The 27,932-nt window shown below is 42.5% G+C and overlaps 3 protein-coding genes and 1 long non-coding RNA gene across 5 annotated transcripts; 2 read left to right on the forward strand and 2 right to left on the reverse strand.

The window, feature by feature from the left end:
• Nucleotides 1–47: 47 nt before the first annotated feature.
• On the forward strand, nucleotides 48–14,784 carry prr12a (proline rich 12a). The gene is made up of 15 exons (XM_055150236.1): nucleotides 48–359; nucleotides 1,959–2,116; nucleotides 2,337–2,498; nucleotides 2,645–7,227; nucleotides 7,429–7,656; nucleotides 8,120–8,792; nucleotides 9,010–9,518; nucleotides 9,591–9,707; nucleotides 9,886–10,016; nucleotides 10,129–10,643; nucleotides 10,735–10,854; nucleotides 11,170–11,267; nucleotides 12,475–12,606; nucleotides 13,061–13,156; nucleotides 13,518–14,784. The coding sequence occupies exons 1-15, from the start codon at nucleotides 277–279 to the stop codon at nucleotides 13,650–13,652; spliced, it is 7,740 nt and encodes a 2,579-aa protein (XP_055006211.1). The 5' UTR covers nucleotides 48–276; the 3' UTR covers nucleotides 13,653–14,784.
• On the reverse strand, nucleotides 13,299–14,976 carry LOC129407862 (uncharacterized). The gene is made up of 2 exons (XR_008631745.1): nucleotides 14,794–14,976; nucleotides 13,299–13,654 (listed from the first exon to the last, which is right to left on the reverse strand). It is a non-coding gene; the product is annotated as an uncharacterized LOC129407862 (long non-coding RNA).
• On the forward strand, nucleotides 14,970–19,021 carry irf3 (interferon regulatory factor 3). Its single transcript, XM_020924132.2, has 11 exons — nucleotides 14,970–15,103; nucleotides 15,775–15,946; nucleotides 16,031–16,202; nucleotides 16,555–16,625; nucleotides 16,898–16,949; nucleotides 17,030–17,095; nucleotides 17,172–17,408; nucleotides 17,626–17,716; nucleotides 17,787–18,070; nucleotides 18,142–18,260; nucleotides 18,432–19,021. The coding sequence occupies exons 2-11, from the start codon at nucleotides 15,782–15,784 to the stop codon at nucleotides 18,543–18,545; spliced, it is 1,371 nt and encodes a 456-aa protein (XP_020779791.1). The 5' UTR covers nucleotides 14,970–15,103; nucleotides 15,775–15,781; the 3' UTR covers nucleotides 18,546–19,021.
• si:dkey-94f20.4 (synembryn-A) lies at nucleotides 18,988–26,139 on the reverse strand. Of its 2 annotated transcripts, XM_055150239.1 has the most exons (14): nucleotides 26,014–26,139; nucleotides 22,846–22,961; nucleotides 22,725–22,772; nucleotides 22,518–22,535; nucleotides 22,355–22,444; nucleotides 21,476–22,068; nucleotides 20,857–20,992; nucleotides 20,392–20,580; nucleotides 20,220–20,314; nucleotides 19,993–20,143; nucleotides 19,830–19,925; nucleotides 19,545–19,689; nucleotides 19,197–19,470; nucleotides 18,988–19,123 (listed from the first exon to the last, which is right to left on the reverse strand). In XM_055150239.1, the coding sequence occupies exons 2-14, from the start codon at nucleotides 22,933–22,935 to the stop codon at nucleotides 19,003–19,005; spliced, it is 2,046 nt and encodes a 681-aa protein (XP_055006214.1). In that variant the 5' UTR covers nucleotides 22,936–22,961; nucleotides 26,014–26,139; the 3' UTR covers nucleotides 18,988–19,002. The 2 variants fall into 2 exon arrangements, with proteins under 2 accessions (XP_055006214.1, XP_020779997.2); XM_020924338.2 differs by lacking the exon at nucleotides 26,014–26,139 and having other exon boundaries at nucleotides 22,846–23,396.
• Between the last annotated feature and the right edge of the window lie 1,793 nt (nucleotides 26,140–27,932).

The following is a 27,932-nucleotide window of genomic DNA, read 5'->3' on the forward strand; positions in this document are numbered from 1 at the left end:
TGGAGGAAATGATAAACGTGAACGACGAAGGATACGGAGAGGGTTTTTTGGAGGTGGTTGGATTATAACCCCGTAGACCCCCCTCTTTTCATCTAGCTTTCTCCTCCTCCCCACCATTTCTCTTTCAATATGCTGTTTTCCACTCCTGACGACTTGCTTATGAAACCGGGGAAAATAGCCTGAAACAGAGAACGGGAAAGACTACATTTTTCCGTAATAATCTGTTCTGCGACGTTGCATTCGTCCTCGCGCTCACATTGATTGTTCAACACATAAATGGATAGGAATTACCCGGGAACAGGATTTGGCGATTTGGGCGCAGGAGCAGGATGGAGTTACGAGAGATCGGCAAAAGCAAGGTATGCATTGGATTCAGACAATGTGCACGCATCACTAGTGTTTTGCAGAGCACGATGTGACCTATGTAAACAAATTGTCGCCTCTGGCTTCTCAAGGAGGCATGGGCAGCCATAATGTGCAGTGCATTGTCATCTAAACACTTGCATAGTAATAATATTCTAAACAGCAATGGAGCAGGGGTGGGCGGGGTGGAGAAACGAAAGGTTGGGGATAGAATTGAATGTGATTGACAGGCGTGGGTTAGGTAGACCTGGCGGGGTGGAGGAGGTGGTGATGGTGGAGGTGGGGGGATGTCTGGAGCATCCATAGGAATTATTGTTCCCTGTGTGCAGGCCTGGACACATAGCCCCATAGATAAATTCATAGGACTGATAGGAACTAAGGAGTTCAGGCGCATAAAACCGCGCACAGTATTCCCGTTCTAAATAGACGCACATGTTCTGTAAAACCTAGCTATTTCCACTATAATTTCTCAATGGTGACAATCTAACATTTCAAAATTGTGGTTGACAATTCCGCAACACAAAGTGGCTATTTCTTATGCCTGTTTGCTACAACGTCATTTGGGCATTTAGATGCTTGGGGGGACATTTTGCGGCTGAGGAAGAAAATATAACATATTGGTGTCAAAGGCATTATAATGCATGTAGTTGTGAACTCCACCGCCATGAAAAATATGAATACATTTTATGGACTGTACATGGTGGCTCTTGTGGTTTAGCTTCACGTTACGTTAGCCTAAGTGCTAGCGTCCTGATTTGAGGCCTGTCCAGGCATCACTGCGTCTATGTTGTTACAATACAGGATCCTTTGAATTCTACTGACGAAGTGGTAAAATTTACAAAGTAATAACAACGTAAAGGCCATTTGTGACTACAAACTCCACGGACTGCCTGTGTTTGTTTGCAGCTTAGCTTGCATTTGCGTCGACTCACATCCAGCTGTTAGCCGCATCAACATATTGATTGGTGGCGGAAACGGACTGAAATTAAAATTGGGCAGTTTGCATAAACAAACAGAAACGGTAAAATTGAAGTCTGAACGTTCATGAGATATAATCATTACACTTAATTGTCCGATCATGCATTTTGGGCCTACGCTGTGCACCTTTTTTCCATTTTGGGGCTAGGTGGTGCTATGAGCAGAATAAATGCTAACATGAACAGCCTGGCATTTTATCTAAGAGCAATGACATGCACGTGCACAATGTAGCAGTGTGATAAGTCGCATGAAAATAAATTGAGTCTAAAATGATTGATTAAAATTATAATGGCAAATTGACTTAATTGTTTTGCATGATGGGGTGCAATTAAATACAATGGTACTTTGGGGGGTTAACGATTTTAGCTGGTAACAAGTCAATTAGTATACAAAATAGAGAATGCATACTATAATTATCTAACTAGTTATAAAGACTAATGTGCCAAATGTAATTTCCTCATATCCATTGTACTTATTCACATTGACTACATTATTAATTTTTGTAGAATATTTTAGAAATTAATTCATTTAGCAATTAAGTCTATTTTAATTCAGGTAAAAAAACAAAATCATAAAATTATGTATTATCAACTCCTCAAATTTCTCTTTCTTCACAGTCTTGTATATGGGAGTTCAAGATCATCCCATCCTGAGTCTGAGCTTCTTCACAGACAAGCCTACGCCACCCCACACCCTCTGCAGGGCTATGCCACCAATCACCACCCAGGGAGTTCTGGACAAGGCGGGGCTTGGGGAGCAGCTGGACGGAGTTTGGGTAAGATAAATGTCATACCTTCTATTGTGTCTGTCCATATGAACCTCATTTCATTACTAAACAAACTCTGTTGTTAAGGCATGTATTTTTGTTTTGTTTTTTTGACATGTTTTGTTTAAAATGCAATGTAATTAATATACATTTTTTAACACAGCACTTTGCTGAAAACATGAAATGAGCAAATATATAAACTAATAATTTTTTCATTATCTTGACAAAGGTCTGTCCGGGCTCTTTGACACTGGCCTGCACCATGCAAGCCCTGCAACACCTGATGCCTCCGTCATGAACCTGATTTCAGCATTAGAGTCACGGGGTCCCCAGCCTCCACCCTCTGCTTCTTCTCTTCTTTCTCAATTTCGCACACCATCCTGGCAGACTGGTGAGACCTTCCCACATTCACATTGACAATTAAGACTATTAGAAATCTTTTAAACTAAAATAACAAATTCAATGCATTTTTTTTTGTTAAACAGCATGTTTCATAGATTTTAAGTAATTTGTTATTTGTCTTTCTTTTTCAAACAGCAATGCACACACCTGCTCCTCCTGAACTATTCATCTCTGGAGCCCTTCCTGGCTCTGGGTCATTCCCCTCCTCCTCAGCACTGTCAGCCTATCAGCACCCAGCATCATTTTCCAGTCGTTCCTTCCCTGCTGCATCTCTTTCCCTTCAAGACACGCCCACATTTAGCCCCACATCCAATGGTCTGCTCTCCCCTCATGATCCTCTCCTTCACATCAAGGCCCCTTCACAGTCCAGCTTGGGTTTTGACAGACTCCTATCATCCCAGGGTGCTGCTGCAGCTGCCTACAGAGGCAGCCAAGATCCCACGGGGGCTACATCTGCCCAGGCATCTTCTGCCAGACACCTGCAGTCACACCAGTTCAACTTGCTGTCATCTCAGCTTCAAGACCAGTCCTCACAGCTGTACAATGCATCAGTATTCTCATCAGCCCAGGCTCAACCACAATCCCAGTCCCAGTCCAACTCTGCTCAGGAGCGGGCCGTACCACGCCAGGACAGCGTCATTAAGCACTACCAGAGGCCTACACCTTCACAGTCTCAGCTTTCCTCTTCTGCTGCTCATTCCCTGCAGCACTACCTCAGCTGTGGAGGGGCAGGATACCAGCAGATAGCCACCCACCACAGACATGCTGGCCTTTCTTGCAGCCCGCTGGGTGATCAGAGCCCCTCATCAGACCACAAAAGCTCCTCTCGCACTGAACAGTATCGGCCAATTATACAGCCTCCATACTCCTCCTCTTCCTCATCTTCATCATCAGCAGGGAAAGGTTCTAAAAGCAGTTCCAGCAGTGGCTACTCCTCTGCCAGTTCAGCATCATCCTCACGGACTCCTCACACCCCTCCTTCTGCTTCCTCCACCTCCTCCTCTTCATCATCCTCCTCTGCCACCTCTGGGGCTCATCCCTCAAACTCAATCCCCACCTCCAGCTCCAGCGCTGCCCCATCCAGACAACAACCCCCGCCTCAATCTGCTCCACCACCTCCAGCCCCTCAACAACCACAACCGCAAGCATCCTCTACTTCCACTTCAGCCCCTCAGTCTCTTCCTAAATCTTGCCTGTCAGGCTACGGTTCCCCTGTGCCACCTGTGAAGACCCCCACCTCTGCACTAACAGGCCAGACTCCGCCGCAACAACAGGCTCAGTCCTACTCCCCCAGTCAGCCGCCCACTTCACATTTGACTCAGTCGTATGGAGGCTTTAGTTCCCCACAAGCCCAAGACCTGAGCTCAGGTACTGCGGGGAAGGGCTACGGCAGTCTAGGTGGTCGAAGCCAGTCATACTCTGCTGACATTTATGGCACAGATTCTGCTTATGGTTCACTCCCGTCCTCTCTCGGTGGAGCTGGAAGCCCATCACTAGGTTATGGCGCAACAGGCCACTCACCTGCCCTTTTACGGTCAAGCGGCTCATCAGGAAGTGGGGCATCAGGTGGTGGAAGCAGTGGAACAGGAAATGGTAACTCTGGTTCTGGAGCTGCTGGAAGCAGTCTGACAAATGACAGAGGAGGGACAGGTAGTGGCACTGGTTCTTACCATATTCCTGATTCAAGCCCCTCGCCATCAGGCAACTCTAGTATCATACGACCTGGTTTGCACTCTCCAGTGCCTGCCTGTCCCACTCAATCTCCTGGAGGCCCTGGGTCTAATAAATATATATCATCAGTTCTATCTCCCACCTTTTTGTCTTCCCCTCAAGGATACCCTGACACCAGAGGCCCCAGCTCCCAATCTCAGTCCTATCACAACACCTCCTCAAAGACCAAGACTGACACTTCCATGCTTGGTGTGGGGGCTCAGAGATCCCAAGAAGAAGTTGATGATGACGAGGAGTTTTTGATTCAGCATTTGCTGCAAGCCGAAGCTAGTCCAGCCCCCCAGACAGCTCATCACCATTCTCAACAACCGCCACAGCCGTCCCAACAAACCCAGCCCCCACCCCAGGCAGTTCCGTCAACGACAGAGTCGGGCAAAGGCCTGAGCTATGACATGAGTAAGAGCTCAGAAGAGAGGTACCACCCTCAGAGCGTCATCCGCACACACAGTGCTACATCCAGCAGTGGGGCAGGGTCTGGAGCCATCTCAGGCCTGGACACACAGTTAGAGATGTCACTCAAGAAGCAACAGCATCATCACCAACAGCAGCCGCCGCAGAGGAGCGAGAGATCTGTGGGCAGCAGCCGGAGCAGTGGAGGCAGAGGCAGTAATGAGCAGGTGCACTCCCACCTCCATCATCATGAGAGTCTAAGCTCTGTAGTCCACTATGGCCGTGGCGACCCCTACTCCCAGCACTCTCTCACTCCCCAGCACACCTCACATAATCAGCATGTCTCCTCACACTCTCAGCTTCCTCACACTCAAATGGATCTCCAGAAGAAATCACAGGAGCGTGCTGAGATTCCTTATCCCAGAAAAACACCTGAAGTCCAGCAGCAGCATTCTCAGTCTCAAGGGTCTCTCATTGATTCCCCCACGGATCAGTCACGGCAGCCACCCCACCTTCTTCAGTCAGTGCTGTCTCACACGACTCGGAATAAGCTTGAACCCCATCAGCAGCATCATAAAATGGACTCTCATAGGCAGCACCCACAGCACCATAAAATGGACACCCATCAGTCGCATCAGCAGCATGCGAAGTTAGAGTCTCATTCTCAGCACCAATCACACTCCAAGATGGAGCCACATCAACATCAGCATCACAAGATGGACTCTCACTCCCAGCAGCAGCACTCTATTAGCCAGGCTGTACTGGAGAGCGCTGCTGGGAGACTGGGCTCTTCCAAACACCAGACGCCATCCCAGTCCCAGACCACTCAACTCCAGCTTCAGCTCCAGTCCCAGGCTTTGGAGGTGGCAGCAGCTCACTACAACCACGGCCCGCCTCCTCATCAGCACGAGCAGAGCCAAGTGAAGCAGAGCTCTGTTGTGTCATCTTTAGACATGCTGGAACGCTCGCTGTCTCAGACATCCAGCACAGATGTGGAGGACAGACGAGGAGGAGGGAGTGGGGGGCGGAGCAGTGGTAATAGTGAGCGACACAGACAACAGGAGCAGCAACAGAGGCAGCATCCACCTCACCATCACTCCACCTCTGAGTTGCACTCGTTTTTGTCTGAGCCGGACATTGGCCTGTCCACCCCTTCTCACATGCACCACCTATCGCAGCATCATCCACAAACACAGCAGCACCCTAGCTCTCAGCACCAACACCCCCATCACTCCCATCCCCAGGCCCCACATCCCCATCACATTCCCTCCTCTGCCTCAGGCCATGCTCAACCAGAGCAGCCACCTCTCTCCACCCAGCTCACCCCTCAGCAGGGCCAGTTAGACCAACAACGTTCGGAGCAGCATCAGTTTGACACAGTGAGCCCTGTGGAAAAGGCTGACCAAAATCAACAAAGTAATCGTTTTGTACCGCTGACATCCATCTGCTTTCCTGACTCGCTCCTTCAGGATGAGGACCGCTCCTTTTTCCCTGCGATGGAGGATATGTTTTGTGCTGAAGACTACAAGTCAAGCTGTGCCGGAGGAGCAGGACCAGGGCAGGGGGAGATGAATGAAAGCCATGCGGGTCCAGAGGCTATTGAATCTATGAAAGCAGCTCAAAGTACAGCAACACCGGGAGCAGGAAGTACTGGCAGCTATGACATGATGAGTCACCATGGAAACCAGGGATATGAACCTTACTGTCATGGCCTAGAGGAACCCAGCAACAACACTATGACCCTTGACTTAGACTCCCTGAAAACCCATGAGCTCCCCTCTACTGTGAACACAGAGCAGCTTGGATTAATTCAGTCTCAGCCACCTGCTATGGGTATGGGGGCAAATAGTGCTGGACCCAACAACACTGGTGCAAAGCTGACCACAGGACCAGGAGGGAGTAGTTCTGGTACTGGCTCAGGGGGGCTCCAATCTCCAATTTTTTGCTCCTCTCGTCCTAAGAAGCTTCTTAAGTCTAGCTCTTTCCACCTGTTAAAGGAGCGGCGTGACCCTAACACACTACCTAAAAAGAGTTATGCGCAGGAATATGAGTTTGAGGATGATGAGGACAAGGCTGACCAACCAGCTGACATCCGGTTGAATAGCAGAAGACTTCCAGACCTTCTGCCTGACTTGGTATCGAGCTGCAGAAAAGCAGGAGCAGGTGGCTCTCTTAGTCCTTTGATGGGGGATATTGACTTCTATCACTCATCTGGCTACTCATCTATAGGTTCACATTCTCTCATGCCTCAAGAGGGCCCTAAGAAAAGAGGTCGAAAGCCCACCAGGCCCAAGCGAGAAGGCCCCCCACGACCAAGAGGCAGACCTCGTATCCGGCCAATGCCTGAGCCATACACGCCACGTGGAATGCTCAATGAGATGGGAGGGTCAGTGGGCACTGGAGGAGGTTTCAGTGTAGAAGGACGAGGAAGGGGTCGTGGGCGTGGGAGCAGAGGGCGTGGAGGACGACGAGAGGACATGTACATCGAAATGAGCTCAAAGCAGGAGCACCTGCACCACCATCCCCTTCATCCACAACAGTCACAGCAACAGCTGCACCAACAGCCACCACAGCATGAGCCGATCCCACCTCTGAAGGTCAGTCACACTTAACAATGAGATTTTTTACAAATGCTTGAATACATGAATATTACTTCTGTCTTGTCCGTTCCCTTTTTTAATGTGTATAATAGCAGGTGAATTAAAATATATATGTATTAATTCAGAAGTAAAAATTAAAATGTTTGCTTATACCATTCACATATACATTTTCGTTTTTTCTCTTTCTGAATTCTCCAGATTAAATTACCAATTGGTACAATGTCCTCATCGGATTCTCTGCTGAGGACGGACTCTTTGTCTGGTACTGATCCTGGTATGTCCGATGGCTCAGTGGGCTCGGCTCCCTCTCTGGGTCTAAGCCCCGGACCACAGTGCAGCGGTGATGGCTCCAGAAACCACGAGAAGAACAAACATAAAGGTCACTTGATGAGTGAAACTGTAGATGAGGAAGGCATGGGAGACAGGGTAAGGAAATTTTATTATAACTGTACTTTGCAGCTGATGTCATCAACATTCACTGGGGGTGTAAATCTGATTGAAGGCACTACTCTGTCTGAAGATCTGTTAGAATCTGAATTTTGTTTTAACACAATCTGACCATAAATAACTTTGGAGCTATGACAGGGCAGCTCTTTTGTGCTTTTAAACATATCCATCTTAATTTTATTTTATTTTTTTCCAGTTTGTCACTCACCTTTTTTTGAATCAAACGCGTAAACAGGATCATGAATGCTTGTATTGATCACAAGCATCTGAAGATGTGTTGCTTAAATTAATTTTACATTTTTTAAATTTAATTTTTAACCATGTTAACGTCGGAATATTCTGCCATGGGCATACAGGCAGAACACTAACCCTAACCTTAACCCCAGCGTGATATCATTGCATCAATTGTGTTGACTTATGGCACTTTTTTACCCATTTTCAGGGGGATGACAAGGATTCAAAGGCAGGCTTTGTTGCTTCCTTTTTGGACTTTCTTAAAACTGGGAAGAGACCTCCTGGCCTGGATATTTCTCCTGGAATGGAACATGACAATGGTGAAAGTTCCCCATGTAAACCTGGTGGTCTGCGCCCCCTCTCCCCTGCTCCTCCTCCACCACCTCCTCCTCCTCCTTTTGGGGACAGTGAGGGCAATGGAGGCCTAGCTCTGGGCAGCTGCCCCAGCCCAAAGCGTCTGGAGGACGAGTTGAAGAGGAACTTGGAGACACTCCCATCCTTCTCCTCTGATGAGGAAGATTCTGTCGGCAAGAACCAGGACCTGCAGAAGAGCATCTCCTCAGCTATTTCTGCTCTGTACGACACTCCACAGCTGACCACCAGTCTGCAGCCACCATTGCCACCTCCTCCTCCTCAGCCACAGCCCACACAGGCTCCTCTGACCCCCACTTTGCCCCCACCTGCCCTGAGCCCACAGCCACTACATACTCCTCACACGCAACCACAGTCAGAAGAACAAGATGTCTTGCGAGCTGAGGAGCAGGACACATTGGAGAGTAGAGAGGAGAATGAGCAGAGGAGCATGGGAAGGGAAGAAGAGAGTGACATGACGGAGGAGAGGGAGCCTCAACTACAGACTCTGTGTGCTCCAAAGAATGAAGGTATAGTATGTTTTCCACCCTTTGCATTATAGATGGCACTCAGCTCAGTTGTACCATACTTTTATTTTTGTATATAAAGGACATTTATTTGTTACACATCACTGTACACATCCGAAAGCTTAAAAATCTCTGGGGACAGATTTTAATAGAAATGCAAACATACAACTTGAACTCAAAGTCCAGTGACTGATTAGTTATCATCTTGTATATGTTTCAGAATCTCTTCCTGAAGTCTCCGCAGCCCCAGCAAGTCCTGAGGGTCCCTCTGCGCCTCCCTCCCCCACGTCATCCTCCTCCCCTTCTCACTCCCCACTGCCTCCCCTGTCCCTGCCCTCACCCCCTGCTGTTGCAGAAGTTCCACAGCAGAGCTCTGAGCCTCCCACTTCAGCTCCTCCATCACCGCCAGCCTCCCTACCTCAGCCTCCTTCTACCCCTCCACAACCCCCTGCCCCCTCTGCCCTTCCTGCTCCTTCTGCTCCTCCTACACAAACTCCCCCACCTGCACCCACTGCTCACAAGGAGTCTCGCACACCTTCTCCAGAGTCACCGGCTTCCCCCGAAGAACGCCCCCCACCTAAGATCACCTCACTGCACCTGGCACAGAAGCAGGAAGATGCTGCCATTGCTGGAGAGAGTGAAGAGGATGAGAGCGAAAGTGGAGGAGAGGGCATCTTTAGGGAACGAGATGAATTTGTGGTGCGAGTTGAAGACATTCGCACACTCAAGGTAAATATTTAGTTTGGGAGCTGCTTTAGCAAGTAGCTGGAAACATTTTGTTTAACAGTGGTTTGTCTTTAGCTGGCCCTGCAGACTGGCCGTGAGCCCCCGCCTATATGGAGAGTGCAGAAAGCTCTGCTACAAAAGTTCAGTCCAGAGATCAAAGATGGACAAAGGCAGTTCTGTGCCACAAGTAATGTGAGTTACAATTTTTTTTATCATTTCAAAGCCACTACAATATCTGGGAATGGCTTAAATATATTAAAAATTACAGAATTTATGACAAGCTGGTCTAAGTATTATAACAGGAAGAATGAAATACATTGATCTTTTGAACTCTTTGTTAATTGACTGTTTTGTTTTTTTTACCTTTCAGTACCTTGGCTATTTTGGTGATGCAAAGAGGCGGTACCAGCGAATTTATGTCAAGTTTTTGGAGAATGTTAATAAGAAGGACTATGTCAGAGTCTGCTCCCGCAGACCTTGGCGCAGGACTACGCCACTCAGGTACAGAAATCTTTGCTCCTATTTTAGTTCATGTTCAGAAGAGTACCATAATTGTAGACTGTTGGCCATTTGGTATCAAGCTTTAAAAGCTATCATAACTTCTTGTGCACAGACGACAGAGCCTTCCTAGAATGGCTTCCCCTCCTACAATACAGCCACCAGCTAGAGCCCCTGAGAAAGAGGAGAGAGTAGCTCCACCTGTCCAACGTGAAGCACCGGAAAAGGCCAAAACACCCACCCCTCCCACGTCAACCCCCCCAACAACTATGACGACCACCACCACCACAACAAAAGAATCCAGGGAAAGAAAGGAAGCCCCTGTACAAGCTGTGCCCAAAGCCAAGGAGAAAGACAAAGTGAGAGAGCCTGAGCGAGAGCGTGAAAAGGAGAGGGAGAAGAGAGTACAAGTACAGCAGGAGAAGGTTGAAAAACGTGCTGTGGACCGCGGAAGAGTAAAGGAGGAGCGGAAAACAGTGGAACGAAAGGAAAAGGCTGAGCGTCCACCTAAGACCAAGATGGCCAAAGTGAAAGCGGAGCCACCGCCCAAGAAGAGGAAGAAGTGGCTGAAAGAAGTGGCTTCATCATCAGACTCCGAATCCTCCGACGATGTACCCAGTGAAAATGAAAGTAAGACTGCTCTTTGAGATTGCCATCTTTTTAGGGAATTTGAGTATATATTGAGTGTGCAATATAAGACTTAATTATTTTTTCCTCACAGTGCCTGTTAAGGGTGGTGTCAATAACCGTGCCATGAGGGAAATGTTTAGGAGCTATGTGGAGATGTTGGTGAGCACAGCCCTGGACCCAGACATGATCCAAGCTCTGGAGGACACAGATGGTGAGGACCACAGTAGACACTATTTCATATAGAAGAAAATGTCATATAAACAATCAGGAGTGACTACAACAATACACTGCTCTTCAGAAGCCCATAATCTGTCTTTTCATCAGTTTTTGCCAAAACTGCCTCACTGAATTCTTTTAGTGCATTGGTTATGTGGGCAATTAAATTATTTCAAATTGACTATTCATTTCTAACCATTGTTCTGATCATCCCCTTTAATTATTAACAATATTTTTTCCAACAATGCTATACAGAAAATTCACATTAATATATTTCTTAATCATCACTCTTTCTCTGTTTGGCTACCAGATGAGCTGTACCTTCCCCCAATGAGGAAGATTGACAGCATCCTCAGTGAACAGAAGCGGAGGTTATTGAGGAGAGTCAACATGAGTTCCCAGCACCAGGTAATCACTAATTCTTTGTTTTGCTTCTGATATAGATTATATTGGTTTTAATATGGCTTAAATGTTAAATAGTTGCATTATAACACATCCCTATATTTTTGTTTTTTTTACATCAGTGTAGAGACGTTTTCTTTGGATCCCTTTTTTCCAATGGCAAAAAATGCTTGAGAAGGCGTAGAATGGAGAAGAGCAGAATAGAGCATGTTAAAATGTAGCTCTTTTATCATGATACAAACCAGTTGATACTTTGTTGTGAAGGAAATTTAAGCTCTAAAAATATTAAAATACTGGCAGTATTTTTTCAACACCATTATCTTGGTTTTGTAATTGCAGTTAAAACCATGCTAACCATGCTAATGCAATAACTGCAAATGTCAGTTGCTGAGTAAAAAGTCTCCTGCTGCTGTCTAAATTTCACAAATGTAAATGTTGTTGAGATTAGATTAGCCAACAGGGCATGTGAAACATTATAAATATTTGCAAGTTATTTATCAAGTGTGATGATTTGAGTTATATATTTTTGTAAACTAGAGCAGTGATTTATTTATTTATTAATAATAGTAATAGTTATTGATAGTAGTAGAAGTGGCAGTAGTGGTAGTAGTGGTAGTGGTGGTGATTAGGTTACAAACAATGACACAATAAATTAGTGAGTGCATACTCTGACGTAACCTTTTCATGGCCATTGTAAAACTGTTGTGGCGAAAATGCTTCTTTTATTTACCTAATTTGCAATGGCTTCTACTGTACCTTTTAATTTATGGTCAATAAACTTATGTGTGGAATAACTAGACTTCAGGCCTGTTCAATTCAGGGTTAGAGGTAGGAGATGTTTGCAAAGATGAAAAATATTGCAGTTGCTGCAAAATTATGTGAACTTTGCAAACAATTTTCCATTTTTACATATGGTTTATCATAAAGACTCTTTAATTAAAATGTATATTTATTTATATTTTTGTGCTTTAGTCATTTTTACAGTCCATTCACATTTTGTGCAACACTTAAACTTTCATTCAAGTCATTATGCTAGATGCTAGAAAATATTTGGATATTGTTTTATTGTCACAGACCTATTCCCCCTGAGAGTTGTTTGTGAAACCAATGCCTGTTTGGCTTTTGATGTGCAAACATCATTTTACTGTTTATTTAGAATAAAGTGTTGTTTATAAGTAAATAAACTTTATTATTTGTCTGTGTGCTTGTACAGGAGGTCCTGCACGCATACCCACAGATTATTGTGGATCCTTTGGATACTGGTGTAGTGAGGGTACGGCTTAGTGGAGACTCATACAACCGCAAGACGCTCAACAGAGTGAAGAAGACCCTGCCTAAACCACAGGTAGGTGGCAGTGCAGACTTAACATGGGGCAATAAACAATGATGATCATAATAAAAAAGGATGCCTATATTTGTTTGTGTTGGTATAATCCACATTATACCTACACATTGTGCTGAACAAAGCTACTTATCCATGATGATCTTTTCTAGATTGTTGTTTTAACTTCTAACAAAGTAATGATATTCTAGAGTAGTTGTTTTAAACGGGGAACTTGTACTTGTAGTACCAGTGACAATACAACAGATTTAACTCATTTGTTTACACAATCTGTTCCGTTTTATATCTTATTTGTAATAATTGGATCACCACTACTGATACCTTAAAACTCACAAAACTCTAATAATTTTAATTACGTTAAGTTTAAATTTGTGCATTAAGTTTGTTTCATATGTGTTGTAAAACTTAGATGCTTTGTTTTAATAAAAAAAAAAAAATCTTCATTTTCCTTTTTTAGGACCTTAAACTTTCATCTGAGTCATATCGGATCTACAGTCTCTACCACTCCCTTCACCATTATAAATACCACACCTTCTTACAATGCAAGAAGGAGGTAAGCATGCATACTGTACATATCTTTGCATATTTTTTTACACAGCAAGTAGTTAAACTTGAATAGGTGTTTTTCATAGGCTTGCACCTGCATTGTAATTATGTGTTTATCTGAATATTGTCAAATGATATCCACACATTGCACCTGTTGATGTAATTTCAAATTTATTCAACAGCCTCTTCAAAAAAGAATCATAATTTAAATTGGAGGAGGGCAAATTGCTAATAGGAACAGTCATTTTTCCTGCTCCCATGTAAATTCACCACTAAAGACCTGCATAATGTTGTCCTGCCTTCTGAAAGCCAGTAACAGTCCCACCTTCTGAATGGACCTTTTTCTGAGCTGCTGTTTTCTCTTGCAGACGCACACCATTGAGCAGGCGGCTGAGGACCCCGGCCAAGAGGAGGTGGTGCAGCAGTGCATGGCCAACCAAAGCTGGCTGGATACTCTCTTCACCTCCTTCATTGAGCTGCTCACACTTAGCACCAAAGCCTGAGTCTGCAGCAGACACATGGGAGGAGTATTCAAGTATTAAAAAGAAAAGGACAAGTTCCATTGTACAGCACCCATCCCTCTTCAAGTCTCTAAGATCAGAAGATGATTTTTAAACCCACAATGGGGTCTGTTTAAACGACCTCAGACAGTGGCTCTGTACTGTTTTCTGTTGTTGATCGACTTATCTTTGCTTCTTGAAACCCCCTTTTGGACTTGGGGGCACTGACAAGGGACCCCCCCACATTGAGAATTACACAGTGAAGGGACAAAAATCAAGGAGCTGTATCTACAAGTCAATGGAAGAGCCGCTGGCATCATGTTAACTGTGTGTCATACAGACAATAGTTCAAAGAAAAGCTTACGAGAACGCTTAGTTTTTACATAAATTATTTTTTTGAAAAGACTAACATCAGCTGTTGGCTTTTAAAAAGAGTGGACAAGGGTGAGAATGCTTTTTAAAATGTGTGTGCAGAGGGCGCCTTGAGCAATGTGAACATGGACTCTGGTAAGAAAACATCAAATGTGTTGAAAATGCTCATCCTGTGCAACATGAAGGGCAGCACCAGTAAGCTCTGTGATAATATATAAACACATTTTTATTATTTATATGAGGTTTTTAACTTAACTCACAAGCCGCTGGGTAGCTGCCCTAACATTTGAAATACCATTGAATTGAAACATCTTCAGTAAACAATCATAACCCACATCACCAAGTTGTCTTCCCTCTATACAAAAGAACAGATGTTGGGACAAACATTGTATCAAATACAGTGGGTGTAAAATATAACAAGATAAAACAGAAGGAAGGAACATCATATGGAGAATGGGAAACTCTGAATTTGAACTTGTTGTGTTTCAGTTCAATCATCCTTCATGCAGGTGCGATAGAAAAAAGTGAACTGTTCATTTACTGTGTTGGAAGGAATATAAATAATATTTAAAGAGGAAATAGTCATTTCATTTTTATCATTTTGATGTCTGTGCATACTGACTTATTTTGAAAACAATCTAATTTTCCATAAAAAAAGGAAAAAAAAGATGTGTAAATATTGTACAGTTCTTGATGAAATTCTTTGTCCTTCTGTACATTAACTCTCCTGTATTTGAGAAACAAATAAAATCTGCAAAGAGCACCTACTGACCAGTTCCTCTTCATACGTAGGCCTAGACGGGACACTTTCAGTGGCTAGTGTGTTGATTGCAATAGATCCTTTGTTGATTATCGTTAATTAACCCACTGACCGGTCGGTGGTGGCTTGTAGTAGACGCCCCCTGGCGGTCACCCAGGCGCGCTTTTGTCGACGTCAGTTTTGGAAAACGAAACTGAATGTCTGGGTTTCCCCATAAAGCTTCGCCGGGTGAGTGCTATAAAACGTAACATTTCAAGCACAGATTCACCTGTGAAATTACAAGACTTGTGAAGTCAAGAAGACTGCGCTAACTCCTATCCAGGTAGGACTCCTCATGAGTTATGACCTCGTCTATTTCACAAGCTTTACATATCAACTAGTTCATGTTGTAGTCTTTCCACAGTTAAGTGTGTTTAATTGTGTTGATTACTCTGCAAAGACTTGAGGTAGTCCTATTTTATGCATTCGAGTATATGCTGTACTATCCCTGTTGGAGCTGCTTGGTTCAAAGTGGCCGACTGTAGCTTGTTTAAAATATTGACATAAATGAAAAAGCTAATGAACAGTGGGAGTTGTTTTTGTCTACATTATTGTTCAGTTTCACCCTAAAAGCTGTGCAGACTTCAGCTGGACAAATGTCATATGTTTGAGTCTTGACATAATAAATAACTTGCGTTATTTTCTAATGAATGAACCATCTATTTGGGCCCATTTCCTAAAAGCCTGACCCCTTCCAATCAGTTCTCCTGTGAGTAAAGCAGAGTGTTAGGTTATGTAGGATACAGAGGACCATTTACAATTTTGTAAACATGAGTACTTTAAAAACAGGGATTATTACAATCATGAAATAAATGAATGAACAAAAAAATATATATACATTTGAAATGTAAAACCGCTTTGAATAGGACAACTGCAGAAGCGAGTTGATCTTTAAGATTCAGAGAGTCTACCTTTATTGTCTGACGCTGTTGTGAGTGCCTCTTGTGATGTTAGAGCAGAGATGGCACACTCCAGGCCCCTCCTTATGCCCTGGCTCAGAGAGCAGATAAACAGTCAGCAATATCCTGGAGTAGCATGGACCAACCTGGATCAAACAGAGTTCTCCATCCCCTGGAAACATGCTCTGCGGCAGGACTCCTCGGACACAGACATACTTATCTTCAAGGCAAGAATAGTCAATACCTATATTTTTGGTCAACAAATCCCCAAAAAACAAAACCAAAACTAAAAAAGGGTGTTTCTCCTGTAGGCGTGGGCAGAGGTCAGTGGAAATGGGCGGGCTCATGGCGACCCTTCGGTGTGGAAGAGGAATTTCCGCAGTGCCCTGAGAGCAAAGGGATTCAAAATGGTTTCTGACTGTAAGAACGATCCTGCCAATCCTCACAAGATCTTTAGATGGCCAGAGGACACCGGGTCAAAAGGTAAACCTAGACTGTTTATAGGAGCTTCCTGCTTAAGGTAACTCACAGTGGGGCCTTCGTGATGTTGTTGCACACATTTTAGTTCATGTATCATGATCTAGATCTGGACACTTCTCATTTTAGCCTTTGTTTGAATTAAACAAAAGCCTTTACTTCCATGTAGTCACAAACTCACTATCAAACCTTATCTAGCTAATTCTAACTCATCATAAATAATTATTTTATTGCATATAGAGCTTTGTGATGGAAAATGCCATACAAAGTGTTCAACCACAACCCTTAATTCACACTCACCCGCACCACAGTCTTTGTATTGTGTTGAAATTAAATAATAGATCATTTTTATCCACAGCAAATTCTTCTTTGTCTCCTGATCAAGCCAGACCAGATTTGTATGAAGATCTTTTCCTTCCTATACAAGAAGTAAGTGCCTGTTTTTGTCATTCCTCATACACTTGTCACTAACTTTATATTAGTTTCAGTAGTTACTTTATTATTCTATTTAGATTGTATATTCATGTTTTAATTTGTTTGAAGTACATATGAAATAAATACTTTTGATTCTTATACCATAATTCTTATACCTGTAATGTCCTCACTGATGGACAAATAAAGGTTCTCTTATCTTATCTTGCTGTAATATTATTAACTAAATATATGCAAACTGTAACTGCGTTTCCCCTTTTTTATCTTAGAGCCAGCCGAATTTGGTGGAGTGTGTCTATGTTCCCCACAATGTGTTTACAGGTAAAGTCTTGTTTAGTTAATGTCCCCTTTGCTTGCCTGTGAATGACAATTGTAATGATAACTTCACAATATCTGTACAGATGAGGCAGGAAGCCGTGACATCCTGCAGAAGTGTTTGGAGGACCTGAATATTGGTCCTGAACCAGGTGAAATTCAATGCTATTTTTTTCCTTATTCTGTGCTGCAGCTAAAGCAGAAAGTGAGTATCTAACTTTTCCACAGAGGACTTTGAGCCTCCTCCCGAGCAACAGCGCCTGATGGAAGAGGATGTGATTGGAGCACATGTGTTGCGTGGGCAGCAGCAGTATCCAGTCGCCGCTAAGGCTGCAGTGCATGGAGCTGGGTTGCCGGGGCAACCAGCACCGCCAATGGAGGGGGCTGTAGGCGGGGCATATGATCAGGAGCGGGCCGAGCATTTCCTCCACACCATCAACCAGAGCAATGATGGAAGTCATTTCAGTGAGTAGGAAAGAGCTGCTGTTACTCTAATGCATGGGTTTAGTTCAGTTATAAAATAGCATTTTGTTTCCAGGAACAGTGCCCTTATCAGCTTTATTCACATAATATATTTTATGGTATTTTTGGCACCATCCACTGTTATTCACCCAAATTTAGGTTCCATAATGAAATACAATCAGGTAAATGTGCATGTGGTGATTGATTCTATTTGTTACAGAGACTGGATTTGGGATAAAAGTGTATTACCGAGGAAAGCTGGTGCTTGATCAGCTGATTCAGAATGAGGCAGGGGTGCGCATTGTCTACAGGTACAAACCCACTTATATCAATAGTACATTGCCATATTTATATAAATGATCTTCTGTGTGTTTACTTTAGACCGCATCATGTGGATTGTGCTGTCGACATCAACTCGGGCCTAACCCTGGTTTCTCTTCCGAGCCCTGAAAACTTGCCAGACCAGATTCAGACCAGTCTGACCCAGAGGATCCTGGACTCTCTTGGCTGGCTAGATGTGGGCGTGTCTGGTCACGTGGTGTACGGTCAGCGTCAGGGCCAAATCAAGGCTTATTGGAGCTTCTCAAATTTTGACCAGAGTGGACAGCCTCAAGAGGTCTCCAAAGAGCCACAAGCGTTGTACATGTTTAAAGACTTTGTGAAAGGTAAGTGAGAAGATTTAAATCCTGTTTAATTTGCCATAACTTGTAACTGCTACTAACTACTGTCCTTGCAGGTATATTAGATTTTATACATGGCAAAGAAAGCCCCCCCTGCTCGTTGTTCTTTTGTTTGGGGGAGAAGTGGCCAGACCCTGACAACAGGCACTGGAATAAGAAGCTCATCACAGTGGAGGTGAATGACACAGCTCTGATAAACAGGGGGTCTTACAGCAGGCTGACTTTTGTCCTCCTTACACAACACTCAGGCTGAAGATGATCCCAGAAACTGTTCAGTCAAAAAAGGAGTGGCCTGCTGCAAGATATTGTTGAAACTAAACATACCAATTGTATTTTTGTATCCCAGGTGGTGCTGACTTCAATGGAGATACTGAAGAATATAGCGGTGGGAGGGGGAGCCTCTTCTCTGCAGTCAGTGGAACTGCAGATGTCACTGGAGGAGATGATGGAGATGTGCTGATACACATCTGATGCCATTTCAATATTTTAGGGAGGAAAATAAATATTTTTCTTAATTTTTTAATATTTTAATGCCAACAGTTCTATACAGAGAGAACTAAAATAGTGCTTTTTACACAGCAGTTACACAGTAATAGCCTTTAATGAACATCTCAATCATGTATTAATAACTTGATCTGATGGAATGGGTATTATTCCTGCTTTGATATGCAAAAATATAATTTATTTAATTTAAGTTTACATTACATATCTGTTGAATACTTGCATTTGCCATAATATAAAATAATTACTGTAAAATATATATAAATAATTTGTATATATTTGCAAATCATGACAGACTGCACCAACCCTAACTTTTGTGTCTGACTGAAATTTATATTAGTATGTGTAATGACTGGCTGTATGTCCGCATATGTGTGCCCTTAAATTTAATTGAAGTCAATGTTTACAAATAAATTTTACTTTTCCTCATCAAAATCTGAGTCAGAGTGTCCTTCGTCTGTGATGTTCTCTTTGAGTCCTGCCATGGGAACAAGTCGCCCTTGTGAATCCACCCCCATTGGCTGGATAATGTCTTCTCTGTAAAGAAATAGTCAGTATAGTCAATAATGTTAACTGGTACCGGTTTCAATCAGTTGTGAAGTTTCCAGACCTGGAGAGCTTGCTGAAGAGCTTGATGAGCCTCCTGGCCTCTTCCTCTTTCTCGTCTTCGGACATGCCCTCCATAGGGTCTGGCTGCAGAGCCTCCACTCGCCCTGTCACTGGGTTGATGCGGTCCTTCTGTTGTCGGTACTCCTCTGTGTCTGAGTCAGAGTCACTTGAGTACTGCACACTAATGCTCTGAATATTCTGGCCCCCCAGCAGCCCCCTGGTGGCCAAAAGCCCTGCCGCATTACCATAGCCTGTGTATTTCACAAAGCGTCGTACTAAAGACAGAGAGAAAATAATGAGAGAAGGGCTTATGACAGATAAATATGAACCAAATACTTTGTGTCAGTACCATTTTCTTTGCAGAGGACAAAGATGAGGTCAGCCGCACAGTGTTTCAGGTCTGTGTCCAGGTGAGTCATGAGACGGACAATGCGACTTTTAACTGTTGACCCCTCCTCTGGTCTTTGGGACACATCTCTGAGTGGAGGCAGAATCTGAAGAAGTTATTAAAAAGGTAAATTACAATTAGGTTTTGGTAGAAAGAGAACTAGATAATAATAAAATGAAACCTCTCCTAGTAAAAGAAGTACATGGTTACTTGAATGAATTCAGTGTATGTGTTCTAATTGAGTACCTGGTTTCGTAGGTACTTCCTGGTTTCCCTGTGAGCTCTGCAACTCTCTGTCAGCAGGTTGAGGATGGGGGTCAGCTTCTCCTTGACTTTGTCACCCTGAGACAAAAACGGACTCTTTCACAGTTTGACCAATACAAGTTTCACAGTTGTACCTTGCTCTCACCTGCTCCAGTCGTCGTTCCATAAACAGCAGCAGCTTGTGCACACTGTCCATGTTAACTCCATTGAACTGCTCTGAGCATGGGGTCAGGGGCACATTGAGGAGCACATCAAGACACTGCAGAGGCAGCGCTGACAGCAAATTCACTGTGTGACTGTGGGGTCCAATATAAGAAAATTAACAAAAGCATATTTTGTTTTTTTGTTTTTAGCCCAGAGTAGCATCCTCACCCCTGCAGTTCATCAGTGTCATCTGCCAGTACACACTTCCTCATGAGGCAGAGATGGAGAATTGCCACCAGGTGTCTGTACTGAGCTGCAGCTTCCTGTGGACCAAAAACTTACAAATTAGCACAAGCCTTTTGATCTGTACAGAGGCTTTTATTGCCGGCACAACACTGACTTCTGTAGGCTCCTGACGGTGGGTGCTGAACGTGATGTTGAAAAGAATTTTAAGAATCTCAACGATGCGCTGTGAGGTGTCCAGGGAGATGGGAGGAGCCACAGTGTCCAGTATGCACTGGTATTGATTATTCCACTGCACCTCCAGGCAGCTCTCCAGAGCAGCTGTGAAGATAGACACTCCACCTGCCTGCGAAAGGACCAAATATAATGTTTCAGACACTATGAATGTAATACAATTTTAAGGTGTATGGAGATTTTTAAGGCCCACATGAATCTATATTTATCTAGCTTATATTATTTTATTTAGTTCTATATGTTTAGTCTAAATTTGGAATAAAATTTTAATTACTAGCATTTGGAAACAACTTAATAAATGTTTTTTGCTTGCTATTCATGGTACAGTGTATAATGAATATGATTCCTTTAAAACCCAATAAGCATAATGAACAACATTAAATACAACCTGTTGAAGATGTTTGCCGAGCTCTGGCCGTAAAGCAGTCATCAGAAACATGAGGCGCAGTTCATAAAATTGAACACTGGAGGGAGACGAAGAGCTGATTCCAGCAGACAGCAGCTCTATCAGTCCATTAATCAGTCTGAAGAGACAGCATAGGAGGGGACAGGGGAATATGTTATCTGGACTGAATTAGCAAAGATGTGTACTGCTTTTTCTCCTCTAACATTGGCCTCATGAACATTTGATAACACTTTTCACAACTCAGGTTAACAATACTTCATCCACTTGCACCACTAGTTTTAAACTTATTCTGTCCATATTGATTACTCTGTTTATTTTTTATTGTTTGTATGCCTTTATTTTATCATTATTATTTATATTATATTTTTACTTTTATTATTATTTATACTACTACTACTACTACTACTACTACTACTACTACTACGAATAATAATAATAATAATAATAATAATAATAATAATAAACAATAAGCTGAAGAAAATTCATAGTTTGTGAATTTTGTTAACTGACAATAAAACTGATTCTGATATACTTATGTTTTTTATGTTAAATAAATAATGAAGGTTAATAAATGAGGTTCCATAGTGGGTGTGTGGTGTACCTGAGTGCGCTGAATCTCTCTTGGGCCCAGCTGCTGTTATAGACCACGTTACATAACACCTTCATGGCCTCCTTCCTCTGAGCCTCCTCCGTTGAGCCGCTCTCTTCCTCTGTGTCCCCCTCTCCCTCCATCTTGCTCTCCCGCCGATCCCTCCTGCCTCGCTCCAGCTCTTTTTGATGGGTGCTGCCCCCGTAGGCCTGAGTGAGACTGGGCCGAGGAGTGCTGACCCCATCCATGCTTTCCACATCTCTACTGCCCGTGCTCCCGCCATCCTCCTCTGTGCACTCCTCTGTCTGCTCAACAGTTTCCATGTCATCACTGTCATGGTGGTAGTGGCTGTGTTGGGCCTTGGCTTCGGCAAGGGACACGATGATGTTGTCGTAGAAGGTTGAGTCTGGGTCTGAAGGCTCCTCATGGGTCTCTCCTGTGGTCAGACCAGCGAGTCTGGCCAGAGTCAGGAGGGCGCTGTCAGTCACCAGAGGAGCCAGCACTCTCTTGTCCCGAGACAAGATCCTCAGGCTTCGAAGAGCCACTGTCAGGAGGCTGCAGTTGACTTCATTTCGAATGAAGCCAACCAACACCAGGGCCAAATTCTTGAGAAAAACAAAACATTGGTATTAAGATATACTCATATTGATTTATACTGTGTTTTTAATCAGATTTTTAATCAAAATTTAATCAAAATGTTAATCAAATGTGTTACAATTTAATTTTATTAGGGATTGTTGAAAAGATGCACTATGTAACCTTTCTAATGGAGGATCCAGGTGGTGACGGACTCCCACCAGAAAACTAATAGTGCACCTAATCATCTAAAGAGGCTTTATTTGTTATTTGATATGAATTAAGCCTGAGAATTAAACCTAGAATTAAATTTACTTGTCTGAGGAAGAGGTCCCGGTCTTCTTGTTCATATTCTTCACCATCTGAGTCTGAATCTGTATAATCCCTTACTTTATTCTTCTTAAACTATCAAAGCAGAACACAAATTAATCTTGAAGAAAAACATTATTGCATAGTAAACAAGTGCCCCAGACACTACCTCTTCAAGTCTCCTTTGCTACAGAGAACACACATGAAGGAAAGAGAGAAAAGAAACAAAGTTATCTTCAAATGACAGAGCTGAGGATGGAATATGAAATGTGTCTTAGACTCAATCTGCCTAAGAAGAAAGGATGAGGACAACTGATGCAGCACAATCATTAATCACATCCGATATGAGTGGAGCGCAGAGAAAAACAAAGCTTACTTTCCTGCGATTTCTTTCCTCCTTGTCAAAAAAGAAGCACTGTGCATACTGTCAATGTAACACAACACCAATGTTAGCATAGAGTAAACAAAACATAAGGGCATGTGTGGAGTAACATTACCTCTTTGTTAAACTCTTGTAGATAGAGCTGCACGCTGGCTTTGTCTCTGCTCTTGATGCACTGGATAATCCCCTCCAGATCTACTTCCATACTGCCTACAATCAGTGCTGGTCCAACTAAAACCACAGTATGACAAGAAACACTATTATTATAACAATAATGAATCAACTTAAATTAAAATAAAGGAGAATTGTATGACACTTCCAAAGATGCCAAAAGTTATTATATTACTGAAATTGTTTACCTTTTTGAATAAATCCACTGTTACTGTCCTATGTTTTTCAGTCACAGCAGTCCCAAAGCGCCCTGTTGCACTTGTGATTTTGTTAAATTGACAGAGTCGTCATGCCCTGTGTCCCCCTGCCTCTATAATGTGAGTGTCTCTAATCCCAGGGACATTCAGGAGCTGCGCAGTAGTTATGGCTATAATCCACTAATGGACTCGGGCTTATACCAACAGTGACCCTCTGACCTTTTGCAACTTTAAAACTGTTTTACCACATCTATGTTTCAGGGCTACATTCATGTTCACAGTTACTAGTTACTAGTATATAATAGGTCCTTGGAGTTGGAGTCCTGAGAGAAATACAAAATTGGGTTTATTGGTATCTTCCTTTAGTTTTATTTAAAAAAAATACATAGGATACTCTGTTCAGGGCCATAATGTATGGCCTCATTTTCATCCCAAACAGGACACTGTTTACTTGTATCAAGGGAGATGCTTATATAACGCTTCAAGTACCTTTAAGGCACAAACTGTGTCAATGTACAGTGTAAATGTTCTTTGGCCATGGCAGCAGATATAGCACTCCTCCAAGTATTTGTTCCTGTCTGCTCTTTTCCCCTTTACCCCACTTTGCATCATAAACAATTGACTCCAACCTTTTGCAAAGTGTCTTAACTTGTCCATGGTCTTAAGTGTGTGACAAGATGGCAGTTTAGATGAGTGACAGCTTTTCCTGGCAGGATACTCTACTCTAGTGCCCCAGCGGTGGGTAAGAGGAAGCAGTGTCCGGCCAGCCGAGGCAACAGCTGTGGCTCTGGCCTTACAACAACAGGAAGCACGCACAACGTCAGCGATAGTGAGGGAGAGAAGTGAGGAGGGACCTGGCTCTCAGGGAAACCAGCCTATTGCTCCAAGATGAATTAAACGCACACAGAGATGCAGATATCAACATGTTGTGTGTCCAGAAGAGAAATTACCTCCAGTAACCTCTCAAGCCGGTGCAAACAAACAGTTGTCCCTGACGTATGCAGTCTGGGTCTGTCCTCTTTAATCAGCCTCAAACATTATCAGGCTGTCAGAACATAGTGGGCGGTCTGAACACTGTCACTGAATACCAGCATATAATCAATCATTACAGCTATAGCTTGTTTTTAGTAAAAATAAATAAATAAATAAATGAAATTGTGGGATTAAAATACATAGTATTTCAGGTTGAGCCATGTATAAAAAAGGGCATACAATTTTTTCTTATCCTTTCGAGAGTTGATATAGGAAGTCATCTGTCTCCTATGTGGGTAGGGATTTCCATACTCATCTGGCATGAATTAGAGAGGAGCCTTGGCAGAGAATTTACTGTGCATGTATTTAGTTGTAGGGAAACCACTCTGAATATTATATACAAGTATAATACAAGTTCACAATTGGCCTAAGACCTTCTTCTCTGTGAGACACTAACCGCAATCGTGCAACTTTTGATCCACAAACATACTAAAATAAAAATCTAAAGTCTAAAGAATCAGATTTGGGCTTTAGGTTGGGTTTGTTTCTTATCAAGTAACAGGTGTACAGGCGCATATGTCATTTGATTTTTCAAGCCGTGACAAAGAAAAAGTGGTTTATAAAAACATCATTGTGTGTGAAATCTAATCTCAATTGTCGGTGAAATCATTACAGTTACTGATTAGGCAGTAGTGACTCAGGCTCTATCCCTGACCATGGGCAGACATTAGTCACAGGAAAGGTGCACAATGGACTTGAGGTGGAGGAGTGGGACAGACCATTATAATCTGAGCTCCCATAAAACTCATCGTAATTCTAAATGAGGACTCATGACCGTTCCTAGAGAGATGAGGATGCTGATGAACAGGAGGTGATGACTATACATGTTTAATGATCCTGTATTACGTAAAATTGACCCTTGAGTTAAGTCATATTCAAATGTTGTTTCCGCATTAAAATATACCTGGAGTTGTATTTTGTTTCATTCACACATTTTATCATTTATTATTAGGATGTAATCTCAAAAGCTCAAGATGCTCTATTCCACCTTGTGATGTCATGATGTAATAGTTTAAGTTTACAGCTACCTTTTACCTTTAGTTCAGTAGAGCTAGGCAGTTTCCCAGCTGAATTCATCCAAATGATTCTAGTGAAGATGTACGGAGTGTAAAAACACAGTGAAGCACTTCCTGTATTACCACATGACATCACAAGGTGGAACAGAGTGTTTCCGTTTCAGAGGTTAACACAGCCTAAATATGCAGGATTTGTGTGAATGAAACAACTACAGGTATGTGATGAGGAAACATTATAACATAAATCAGAAGAAAGTGTAATATAGTATAATATATAGATAATAACAGTATACTAATCAGACATTACCAAATCATGAATGCCACTGATCTTCTTACATATTTTAAACAGCATGAGGGCATGGGCTCAGACAGCTTTCTCCACCACAACACGTAAATATAAAAAGATGAATAAAAGGCCTATCCATTACCATTACTGCCACATTATTTGTTTCTTTAGTAAGATTATAGGATGTTGTTTACCTCCTGTAGTTGACCTATGAAGGACATTTGAGAAATAAACAGTGTGAAGGGTAAAGTGACTCAAGGGAAAAGTTACAGGAAAATTGAGTGGTTATTTCGGGCCTTGTGCACTTCCTGCAGGTGATGGAAATGAAAGAGTTCTTTTCTAGAACAATTGCTTAGCTCGTGAGTGCAGTGAGTGAGGAGAGGGATGCAGGAGGAAGCAGAGGGGGTCAGGGGGAAGAGGGTCATGAGGAGTTGACATAGGATCAATGTAAACATCATGGGAAACAGTGTAATGGGCCATTTCATACATATATACACATTGTTTTGTTTGGCATTTCAGGGTTGTTTATGAAACAGCCATGGTCTTTGTAAATAAAGAATAAACCTGCCATCATAACTCACCGATAGCGTGGGAGTTGCTCTGAACGTGACCACACCCCCTCGCTGCCCATCACATTATAAAAGGACCTGTGATGAGAGAAGCTGACATAAAAACATCCAAGTCTCCACGAAGTTAAACTACAACAAAGATTTGATGGTTCACTCCAAAAGACTCAGCGGGTTTTTGCATTTTGAATTTGGTAAGTCTGTTTTAGATTCTTTGTGATGGAATTACCCATGTTCTCTCATTGTCTCATGTTTAGAAGTAATTGTGCAAGTTTTGTCATTTGTAGCACTGCGTGAATTAATCTATTTTTTTTTAGAATATCTTATATTAACAAAAAGGGCAACAAATATTTTAATACTCAACATCTTAAAATGGGGGTTACCAAATTTTTCAAGTTGGAACTCCCAAAATACCATCTAGGAGGGCCTTACAGTGAAATGAAAATTACAGCAGTAATAATTTCAAGTGGGAAATCATGTCATATCAGGATAAATATTGTTGATTTGAATGGTTTATTTTGCTTCTGAGCCTAATTTCACAGTTTTAATTAAATAATAAATTAAACACAGTATCACATTTATTTTTACTATATCTTGAACTCATTTCTCTAACCCACATTTTGGAACCACTTGTGCATCATGATTTTGTACACAAATTTTACAGTTAGACATTTTCATCATGCATATATTCTTTTCATATACTAAACAACTGTCCACTTGTTACAGGCCTGTGCGGTATGGAGATAGCCATTCTTCTGCTGTTAACTGTGCCTTTCACCACTGCTGTGCCAGTCTCTTCCATTCAGAGGTGAATTATTTTGTAATGAGAACAAAATCTGCCATCTTTGTTCATTTTAGTTCTTACCATGTGTTTTTTTTTTTTTTTAATCTGCCTCAGATCTGCTTCTGTGACCTCAGACAACACTGTGCAGGGGTCAAGAGTGGAGAGTTCACAAGATGATCACAAAACACACCATGCTCATGCTTTGAAGATCATCCCATTTCTATCTGATGACAGCCAGTCATTCAGGTATACACTGAAACACAGGTACAAGGTGTTAATTGTCAAAATAAAATGTAGTAAAAATAAAAGAAAGCCCTCCACTAATACAGGCAAATCCTTGACAAATATGATCAGGGAAAGGAGATCTGTTAGCTTTTAAAACTGACATAATGACATAAAACTACACATAGGCAATATGACACACACAAAAAAAGTTTTTATATAGATTTTCAATGACATTTAACTTACTGTCTTACTCTGACTTGCCTCAAATCTGAACTCTGCCGCAAAATCACACTATTGACTATTAGAAATGATCACTCTCTAGCTCAATCTAAAATTGTATTAATAGCCCTGCCCTACATAAAATTCACTGAAAAAAATGTTTCACATCACATTTCTAATAAATACTTGTTTAAATTTCAATTTCTTTGTAAATCTGTGAATCAGTGAACAAGAAATATTCCATCCATGGTTTTCAAAAATCTCACATTTACCCACTTTTTTATAGGTCTATAGGATTTAAAGATAGATAAATGCACCTCATTCTTACGTGTTTCCTCTTTATGGTCAACAGTATGTCAGTGAAGCTTCGTCCACGCAGGGCCCCTCAGCGTGGATGCCAGCTGGGGACATGTCAGCTCCACAACTTGGCCAACACACTCTACAACATCAGCAAAAAGAACGGCAAAGATGAGTCAAAGAAGGCCAATGATCCACAAGGATATGGCAGATAGCTTTTAGGGAATATTATTGTTACACTACATTATTACATGACTGAGGCTGGGTCTCTATTATTTAAACTGCATACAACTTGTCTGTGTGATCGGACTGTCTGGTACTGTACAATGAATGTAAACTGTGCAAAGGGGGGGTCTGGACACAGTGGGATAGTTAGTCATACTATATTTATATAATTGCCTATAAGTAT

This window comes from Boleophthalmus pectinirostris, unplaced genomic scaffold, assembly GCF_026225935.1.
Source record: "Boleophthalmus pectinirostris isolate CB_2022bp ecotype Guang Dong unplaced genomic scaffold, ASM2622593v1 HiC_scaffold_14, whole genome shotgun sequence".
NCBI lineage: Eukaryota > Metazoa > Chordata > Actinopteri > Gobiiformes > Gobiidae > Boleophthalmus > Boleophthalmus pectinirostris.

Excerpts from the sequence above, each read along its gene's own strand:
- prr12a (XM_055150236.1), top strand. The coding sequence starts at position 277 with ATGGATAGGAATTACCCGGGAACAGGATTTGGCGATTTGGGCGCAGGA. Across the intron at positions 9,519-9,590 it reads AAGACATTCGCACACTCAAG|CTGGCCCTGCAGACTGGCCG; the intron begins GTAAATATTTAG and ends GTTTGTCTTTAG. Across the intron at positions 10,017-10,128 it reads CGCAGGACTACGCCACTCAG|ACGACAGAGCCTTCCTAGAA; the intron begins GTACAGAAATCT and ends TCTTGTGCACAG.
- irf3 (XM_020924132.2), top strand. The coding sequence starts at position 15,782 with ATGGCACACTCCAGGCCCCTCCTTATGCCCTGGCTCAGAGAGCAGATA. Across the intron at positions 16,203-16,554 it reads AGAGGACACCGGGTCAAAAG|CAAATTCTTCTTTGTCTCCT; the intron begins GTAAACCTAGAC and ends TTTTATCCACAG. Across the intron at positions 17,409-17,625 it reads CAATGATGGAAGTCATTTCA|AGACTGGATTTGGGATAAAA; the intron begins GTGAGTAGGAAA and ends TATTTGTTACAG.
- si:dkey-94f20.4 (XM_055150239.1), bottom strand. The coding sequence starts at position 22,935 with ATGGAAGTAGATCTGGAGGGGATTATCCAGTGCATCAAGAGCAGAGAC. Across the intron at positions 20,315-20,391 it reads ACCGTCAGGAGCCTACAGAA|GAAGCTGCAGCTCAGTACAG; the intron begins GTCAGTGTTGTG and ends TTTGGTCCACAG. Across the intron at positions 19,124-19,196 it reads CTCTTCAGCAAGCTCTCCAG|AGAAGACATTATCCAGCCAA; the intron begins GTCTGGAAACTT and ends ATTTCTTTACAG.